The sequence below is a fragment of the Colobus angolensis genome, unplaced genomic scaffold (genome assembly GCF_000951035.1).
Source record: "Colobus angolensis palliatus isolate OR3802 unplaced genomic scaffold, Cang.pa_1.0 Scaffold56, whole genome shotgun sequence".
In the NCBI taxonomy this organism is placed as follows: Eukaryota; Metazoa; Chordata; class Mammalia; order Primates; family Cercopithecidae; genus Colobus; species Colobus angolensis.
Window position 1 is genome coordinate 13,222,793 of NW_012119154.1, and position 9,750 is coordinate 13,232,542.

The following is a 9,750-nucleotide window of genomic DNA, read 5'->3' on the forward strand; positions in this document are numbered from 1 at the left end:
GAGAGTTTATGCATGGGTTTCTTTGGGGAAGAAAGGGCTCATGAGCTGATGTGGCTAGACCATAAGATGCCACACACATCGAAGAAACTGATTTCAGTATAATGTGTCTCCTTCTTGTGTCTCAAGTATTGCTTTTGAAGATCAAGGTCACAACAATACACTATCTTTTGGCTTCATGCCTGTTTGGAATTCCTTTTAGAAATATGTGTATATGGTTTCTGGTTTCCCTGAAGACAGTGATATTTAACGGACAGAGTTTGCAGGTATAAGGATTCAGTTGTTCAAATTTTTGCTGGTAAGAAGTTTCACCTCAGTTCTCAGGCTGGTACCCTAAGTTCCCGACATTTGTTCCTCACACCCCAAGGCTTTTGGGGAGTTTTTGGCCAACACTAATCCCCGTGGTTGTTTTCTTTCCCAGTTGTCACAGATGAGACCTTGAGCTTCATTCAGAAAAGCAGACGCCTCCTGGTTGTTCTAAGCCCCAACTACGTGCTCCAGGGAACCCAAGCCCTGCTGGAGCTCAAGGCTGGCCTAGAAAATATGGCCTCTCAGGGCAACATCAACGTCATTTTAGTGCAGTACAAAGCTGTGAAGGAAACGAAGGTGAAAGAGCTGAAGAGGGCTAAGACGGTGCTCACGGTCATTAAATGGAAAGGGGAAAAATCCAAGTATCCACAGGGCAGGTTCTGGAAGCAGCTGCAGGTGGCCATGCCAGTGAAGAGAAGTCCCAGGCGGTGTAGCAGTGATGAGCAGGGCCTCTCGTATTCATCTTTGAAAAATGTGTGAAAGGAATAATGAAAAGGGTAAAAACAACAAGGGGTACTCCAGGAAGAAAGAGTCCCCCCATTCTTCATTCGCAGTTTATGGTTTCTTAGGCAAAAATGATGGTCTAAGCCTCCCACTAGGGATACATTTAGGGTGACTGTGTGGCTGACTGTTCTGCTTCCTCAGGCAATACTAAAGTTTAGAATGATATTATCAACGTTCTGTCACCAGTCTGTGATGCCACTATGTTCTTTGCAGGCAAAGACTTGTTCAATGCGACTTTCCCCTTCTGCATTGTCTATCCCTCATTTTATGTCTCTATTCTTTTTAAAATCTTAACATATGGAGCAGCCTTTCCTATGAATTTAAATATGCCTTTAAAATAAGTCGCTGTTGACAGGGTCATGCGTTTCCGAGTATAGTTTCCTTTTTATCTTATTTTTACTCGTCCGTTGAAAAGATAATCAAGGCCTACATTTGAGCTAAGGATAATGAACTTTTTTCCTCATTCGGCTGTGTAATACATAACCACAGCAAGACTGACATCCACTTAGGATGATACAAAGCAGTGTAACTGAAAATGTTTCTTTTAATTGATTTAAAGGACTTGTCTTCTATACCACCCTTGCCCTCATCTCAGGTAATTTATGTAATATATGTAAACTTGAAAAATATTCCTTAATTCTTGTTTTTGCTCCAGTCAATTCCTGATTATCTGCAGGTCAACCCACATTTTTCATTCCTTCTCCCCATCTGCTTATATCGCATTAGTCATTTAGAGTTTGCAGGTGGCTTCGCACTTGGTTCAGTCTGAAAGAAAACCCCTTAATGGTGCTATACAGAGGGAGGTAACAGAAAAACTCTTTTAGGGCATTTTTCTGACTCATGAAAAGAACACAGAAAAGGATGTTTGGCAATTTGTCTTTTAAGTCTTAATCTTGCTAATGTGAATACTGGGAAAGCAATTTTTTCTCATTTGTTTTTGTTGCTCCATTGTGAAGTGTGGAGGTCAGACTTCGTGACCTTGAGAGTCGCTTTTGGCATTAATATTCTAAGAGAATTAACTGTATTTCCTGTCATCTACTCACTAGTGCAGGAAATATGCTTGCTCCAAATAAGTCAGTATGAAAAGTCACTGTCAATGAAAGTTGTTTTGTTTGTTTTCAGTAATATTTTGCTGTTTTTAAGACTTGGAAAACTAAGTGCAGAGTTTACAGAGTGGTAAATATCTGTGTTACATGTAGATTATACATATACACACATGTGTATATGAGATATATGTCTTATATCTCCACAAACACAAATTATATATATATGCATGTCCACACACATACATTACATATATCTGTGTATATAAATCCACATGCACATGAAATATATATATACATATATATAATGTGTGTGTGTGTATGTGTGTATGTGTATGTACATGACTTTAAATAGCTATGGGTACAATATTAAAAGCCACTGGAACTCTTGTCCAGTTTTTAAATTATGTTTTCACTATAATGTTTTCGTGTCAGTGTTTTTTGTACATACTATTTGTTAATTCACAGCTCACAGAGTGGTAGTTGTCATAGTTCTTGCCTTCCCTAAGTTTATATGAATAACTTAACTATTGCTACGGTTTTTCTGGGTTGCAGTGGAATCTGCTGTGCACAGAGCCTCCATGGTCACTGCTAAGCAGTAGCCGGCCATGGGGCATTAATTGATTTCCTACTCTATTCCCAGCAGACACATTTAGAAACTAAGCTATGTTCATCTCGGTGCTCAACTATTTGAACTGTTGAGTGATAAAGGAAACAAATATAACTGTAAATGAGTCTTGGTATCCTGTCAAACACAGTAATTCATAATTTAAGAAAGCCCTTATCCCAGTAGCATGAATGTTGATGAACGAATGTAAAATTATATCCTATATTTAAGTGCCCTTCATCACTATTGAAGTTCATAATAAATCATTTCCCTATATAAGTGTTATTGATTATTTTAAATTGAAAAAAGTTTCACTTGGATGAAAAAAGTAGAAAAGTAGGTCATTCTTGGATCTACTTTTTTTAGCCTTATTAATATTTTTCCTTATTAGAAACCATAATTACTCCCTCTATTAACCCTTCATTTACTAGACCAGAAAAGAGCTTATTCCAGATAAGCTTTGAATATCAATTCTTACATAAGCTTTAGGCAAACAGGGAATAGTCTAGTCACCAAAGGACGATTCTCTTGCCAATGCTGCATTCCTTTTGCACTTTTGGATTCCATATTTATCCCAAATGCTGTTGGGCACCCCTAGAAATGCCTTGATGTTTTTTCTATTTATATTCCTGCCTTTGGTACTTAATTTTACAAATGCTGTAATATAAAGCATATCAATTTTAAGTGATATGTATCATTGCAAGAGAATTTGTTTTGAGATTTTTTTTTAATGTTCCAGAAGATGGCCAATGGAGAACATTTGAGGGAAATGGGGAAACATACTTGTAATTTAGAGAACAAGAACAAACCATGTCTCACATTTTAAAAAAAAACTTAATAGCTTTCAATAGATGCTATAAGGACCTTCCATGCCCAGGTTAACAAAGAACTGTGATATGTAGAGTATCTAATTACAAAATCATACAACATTTATTTAATTCTCTTCTGTATTGTAACTTAGATGATTCCCAAGGATTCTAATAAAAAATCACTCCATTGTATTGGGAAACAAAAACATCATTCGTTAATTACTTATTTTCTTTCCATAGGTTTTAATATTTCGAGAGTGTCTTTTTTATTTCATTCATGAACTTTTGTATTTTTCATTTTTCATTTGATTTGTAAATTTACTTATGTTAAAAATAAACCATTTATTTTCAGCTTTGAATTTTATTTTGTGCATGTGTTTTATGTCTTTATTTTCCCATTTGGTCATAAATGAAAACAGAAAGAATTGATTATTATACTCAAGAAATATGAGTCACATTAGTTAAGTTTCATTCTGAGATAAATCCGAGCAAAATGGGAACTTCATATCAAGAACATTTTCTTTACATGTAAGTAAAAGTTACTTAAGTAAAACGAATTGCTCCAGAACACTAGGACATATTTTGTGGGTATATATGTGTTTATGTGTGTATATGTATGTGGATGTGGATGTGGATGTGCATGTGCAGAGAGACAGAAAGACCATCAGAAAGACGGAGAGATATGGAGAGACAGAGAAAAAGGAGAGAAAGATTATTTTAAAACAAAGGAAAACAAACTTATTCCTTTTTACTCAACTTGGAACTTAGGTAGCTTACAGGAATCTTTTTCGTCTAATAGGCTTTAATGCAATCCCATGGTAGTTGCTTTGGAAATAGATAAAATAAAAATAATGTCATGACGTCAATTAATTGATGATCATTTGAATCAAAGATGCATTTCTGTCACAAATTTTGAATAAATCAGTGATGAATATTTGGAAACATATTTTATTTTCAGTTGATAATACAAGTCCATAGTGATAGCAATGCCTTTTTGCTTTAAAAAAAATCCCTGGCCGGGCACATTGGCTCACGCTGTAATCCCAGCACTTAGGGAGGCAGAGGCGGACAGATCAAGAGGTCAGGAGATCGAGACCATCCTGGTCAACATGGTGAAACCCTGTCTCTACTAAAATACAAAAAATTAACCAGGCATGATGGTGCGCGCCTGTAGTCCCAGCTACTCGGGAGGCTAAGGCAGGGGAATTGCTTGAACCTGGGAGGCAGAGATTGCAGTGAGCTGAGATTGCACCACTGTACTGCAGCCTGGTGACAAAGCAAGACTTCAGAAAAAAAAAAAAATCCTATTTGTTCATTTTACTGAGCCCCATAACATGCTCAGAATTGGTTAGCTTAGTAAAAATTTTTCTACTGAAGAATTAATTTTCCTCTTACAAAACAGTCCCGAAAGTGTAGGCTTAGGATCAACAGATCGAAGTTCCAAGGAAACAGATTTCTTCTCAGTTAGAAAATAGCTATAAAGCAGAATTCGACACTGATGGAATTCACTATCTTTGGAAATATAGGTCTGCCATTACCAGAGGTATACAAGCAGTTATTTGATAGATTTTCACTGAGATTTTGTATATGAGTTTTTTGCATTGGATAAGTGGTTTTGAGTCTGAAATTGTTTCCAACCCTGAACATGTTAAGTGACATATTAGAACATACTGGTGACTCTTTGGAAGATTCAACTTCAGCATTTTGCATATGATCTACCTGGCTGTGATTAACCTTCCTTAAACTCTCAAGGTTTTTTTTTTCCATTATATACTGATGTCACTAGCTCTTTAATGCAAGTAAATGCACAGTATGGTATGAGAGACGCATTTAGCAACTAGTCTATATTATTTCTTTGTTTCTACCCAAGGGATATAAAGTAACTTTAGTAGAGTTAGGAGATGGAGTGTTTTAGTAGTAATTTTAATCTACATCCATTTAAAACTGAATAGACAGAATTTTACACCCTATTACTCTTATAAATCCACATATTAAGATGATATTTTAAAGTTAGCATTAATAATTGATACAGACTCAATAAGCATTAGTCCATATATTATTTTGCTATTGTGTTCACTAGGCATTGAGCAACAATAATTTCATCAAAGTGATTTATGCAATGTGTACTGTGTGCTAGAAATTTACATGTAGGCATCTAATTTGTTTATCAGCCCTACAAGTTTATCATATGCATTTTATAGATGGATGAACTAGGACTCAAAAGATATTAAGATAAAAATGGAGATAAATGGAGAAAGCAATATTTGAAACCACATCCATCTTCCAAGTTAAATATTTCCTTTTTTCTATACTTCAAGTTTTAAGAGAGAAAATGAAAGAGACAGAGGTTTGCTGTTCTTTTATCTACTAATAACTCATCCAGAGGAGAAAAAAAAATTACAGTCCTAGTTTTCTTCTAAGTGAACTCCATGGAAATTATGACTTTTACAGGCAAGAGCATTCTTGAGTATTGAAGAGTTCTCAGTCATACAATGTGACTTCAAAGCCAATTTGGTAACACAGAAGAAAACTAATCTCATTATTATATGGCCATACCTCATTTTTTGAGCCAAACAGAACAAACGAGCTAAATTACTACTCCTTCTCCAAGTAAACTTTAGCATTAAAAAATAATAGCTCCTATCTTCATATATGAAGTTTTGACAATATGGAAGGTATTTTTAAAATATGCCATAAAGTATGCAACTTCCTTTACAGTATCAAGTGAAGATCCTTCAGGATAGCCCAAGACCTTTCTAAGAAGCATCTTCTACATTTGTTCCTCATTGTCTAAAATTCCACCACTCTTATCTGCATTTAGCATTGTCCTCTTTCAAATCTAAACTTTCTTACTTTCTGGATGGAGTACCAATTAAAAAAATAAAAAAGAGCAACAGACTCAAAAGACATGTTTTAAGAAGATCTGGAACAGTGTTGTATTTTAAACAACAATATTCCTATTGGCAAAAACATACATTTTCCTGAGGTGACTATTTTGAAGTGAAACATCACATCACATGCACACACACATTTGCATGAATTCTCTGTTGACAAGCTAGCCATGTTGCCTTAAGGTTATTTCACATTTCTCAGGAGCCGGGAGAAGCAGTAGACGTCCCACTTTCGTATTCTTTGGTTTATGAGAGGCAGCCTCATAAGATTCTCAGTAGGACTAGAGGGGACTGAGGAGTTACTAAAACACATGCACATGTGCACACACTCAAAGGATGAATGAAACAAAATGTCTCTAAAAACATTTTTGCACTCTTGGTTAAACCAATCAAAAGTTCTCAAAACTTGAGCACATGTCTCTCCAATTTCCCTTCAAATTCATGTTAAATTCACTGATTGAAAAACAAACAAACAAAAACCAATAATCTGTAAGAAGCACAGCTCCCTTATTCCCTGTCAAGTTCACAATGACCAATGCAAACTTTCAGTCTGTCTTCAAAGGCTGAAAGTCTCTCCATTACTGTTTCATCCCTGGACCAAAAGCAGAGGTGTTCACCCTCACAGTGTGACTCTGGCACATGTTTTCAAAGTTATAAATGGTTAAGATTTACAATTCAATTTTGAATTTGTTTCCTTCAGGATATGGCATGTTCTAAGCTCCTGAATCTCATAGTGAGTTAAGCATTACATTTATTTGAAGAACTTTCCCTTGGAATCTGTCCAAATCCACCTTGATAACATTAGAATTGAGTGGTTTGCCAGAAGTCTTAGCTGCTTGACAAATTCTTACCCATTGTCATTGTTTTTGCCCCCTTTAATTCCAATTCTTCACACAGAGAGAGAGAGAGAAAGAGAAAGAATTTAATTGATAACAAGATAAATACTATGAACCCCTACGAACTGTCTGATGTTGTGTCCAAAAATGTTAAGTATCAAAGGGTGTAACTGAGAATCTTAGGAGGTGATAATTCCTGTTGCTCTTTGCTGATCAGACTATGTCAGGAGCATTATGTTCACTCCTGTTCATAATATTACTCTTAGGAGACACATCTATAAACTGAACATTATCCAGAGGAAAATGGTAAACATGCAGAGGAAATGTTAGATCATGCCATTTATGGAATAAGAGAAATATCCTGAAAATATTTAATCTAAACATAAGAAGAAAATACTACAATGATATAAAAATAGTTGTCAAATATTTTAAACATTTAAAGATTCAAGATCTGACCACCAGATAAAATTTGCAAGGAAGAAGATATCAAAACAAGAAATAATTTGTAAACAGAGCTGAAATGACTTGCTTTTGAGGATGGTTAATATTTTGACAGTAGTTACTTAATTGCCCACCGTGTGTGTGTGTGTGTGCACGCGCGCGTGTGTGTGTGTGTTTTAAGAAAGACATTCAAGAAGGAGACTACTGCAATGAGGGTTTTGGAGTAGGAGAGAGAGACTGAGCTCAACTACCATACCATCCTTGAAGGTAGTAAATTCTTAGCAACTATTGGTAAGAGTGGTGTAGATTTTTTTGACTGGGTAAATTATTCAGCACTGAGATTCTGTCATCTCAGGTGTTTGTTCACTGCCTGTGCTCTGGAAGATGGACAATAACGAACTGAAATATATGTAAGTTTTCACTATACATTATCCTATATTTCCATTTTTCTATAGATACAGTGGAAGCAGTTTTTGATTTCATTCAGAGAAGCAGAAGGATGATTGTTGTCCTGAGTCCTGACTATGTGACAGAAAAGAGCATCAGCATGCTGGAGTTTAAACTGGGTGTCATGTGCCAGAACTCCATTGCCACCAAGCTCATTGTGGTTGAGTACCGTCCCCTTGAGCACCCGCACCCAGGCATTCTTCAGCTGAAGGAGTCTGTGTCTTTTGTGAGCTGGAAGGGAGAAAAGTCCAAACATTCTGGCTCTAAATTCTGGAAAGCTTTGCGGTTGGCTCTTCCACTGAGAAGTCTGAGTGCCAGTTCCGGCTGGAATGAGAGCTGCTCTTCCCAGTCTGACATCAGTCTGGACCACGTTCAAAGGAGGAGAAGTCGTTTGAAAGAGCCCCCAGAACTTCAGAGCTCAGAGAGGGTTGCAGGTAGCCCTCCGGCCCCAGGCACAATGTCCAAGCACCGAGGGAAGTCCTCTGCCACCTGCCGCTGTTGTGTCACCTACTGTGAAGGAGAGAATCACCTTAGGAACAAGAGCCGGGCAGAGATTCATAACCAGCCCCAGTGGGAGACGCACCTCTGTAAGCCTGTTTCCCAAGAGTCAGGAACTCAATGGATACAAAATGGCACCAGATTGGAACCCCCTGCTCCCCAGATCTCAGCCCTTGCTCTTCACCATTTCACGGACTTATCCAATAACAATGACTTTTATATCCTATAATTACTGTGTGTGGTGGGTGGTGGCTACCATCTCTACCAGCCCTCTGTATGTCATGAACCTGTGGGAAAACCTGACATTTTTATCATCTAATGGACTATCAGATTTCTGTCCCCTTTATTGATTTTTAAAAACTGTTTATTTCTAGGAGACAAAAGACCTGAAGGACCTGAATCCAGAATTATTGCCTCTAATGGCCTCAGAAGAGCACACTCTTCTTGGGCCCTAGAAGGTCAGTATGTGAAAGTTGCCTAAAGTCTGATCCTCTATCTTGTCCAATGGTTTAAAACTGAGCTAAGAATTTAAATATGTTTCTTTTCAGTGTGTTGATCAACCTCACGTTATAAGTCAGTCAGGTGTACTTGGGCTATGACACTTTCAGGGCGTATGCATTCCCAGGGAGCAGCATGGAGAGGAGCTGGTTCTGGTGGAAGCTGTAGGACGAAGCTCAACAGAAAACCTACAGCACATTTTTCCTCAAAGAACCAAGCATACCCACCCAGGGATACGTGGTGTTCTCTGTCTCACTGTAAACTAGTGTTCTCTAAACTTCCTAACGTTGTTAGCATCAATAAAATTCTATTTTTACGTCATTTTATTTGTACTAACAAATTTTTACATCTCTCTCACCCTTCTCTTTTCTATGATTGTTGTATTCTTATCTGGAGAGTTTTCCATTTCAGGAAATGGAGATTTGGTGTAGGTACCAGAAAAACTAAGGTGCCTTTTTTGTTTCTCTCTGACGTGTAATGGCAGAGATGTGGAAAACAACCCAAAGAGAGGGAGAACGTGACTTAAATGAAATGGAAGTTTACAAGAATCTCGTATTTTTAGAACTGACAGATGAAAAAATCAGTATTGTTAGGAATGTAGCGTAGAGATGGGTGCCTTCTTCCCATTCAGGCTTCTGAGAAGGGATAGTAAATTCAAGTGCCTACAAGGATCAGAAGGTAAGAAAAAAGAGTAAATGTGGCCATATACCAGCATATTTTACATCCTCTCCATCTAGAACTGATGTGAATAGGGACATAGGCACAGATAGTTATTTCTTCTCTGTCAACATTTTCATAAACTCATAAAAGGCATATGGCATTTGATTTTCAAGTCAGGTAGATCGTTGGGTTTCTAAGGCACTGAAGAAC

At 37.1% G+C, this 9,750-nt stretch overlaps 1 protein-coding gene across 4 annotated transcripts in view; it reads left to right on the forward strand.

Annotated features, from left to right (window-relative positions):
• Positions 1–9,201, forward strand: part of IL1RAP (interleukin 1 receptor accessory protein) — a 149,568-nt gene extending 140,367 nt beyond the window's left edge. For 3 of the 4 annotated variants that reach the window (XM_011961620.1, XM_011961618.1, XM_011961619.1), the window contains one exon: positions 419–3,633. In XM_011961620.1, the coding sequence (XP_011817010.1) occupies positions 419–786 (368 nt within the window). In that variant the 3' untranslated portion in view covers positions 787–3,633. Of the gene's footprint in view, positions 1–418; positions 3,634–7,892 lie in introns of those variants that run through there. The other variant, XM_011961617.1, reaches the window with a different exon arrangement.
• Positions 9,202–9,750: the final 549 nt, after the last annotated feature.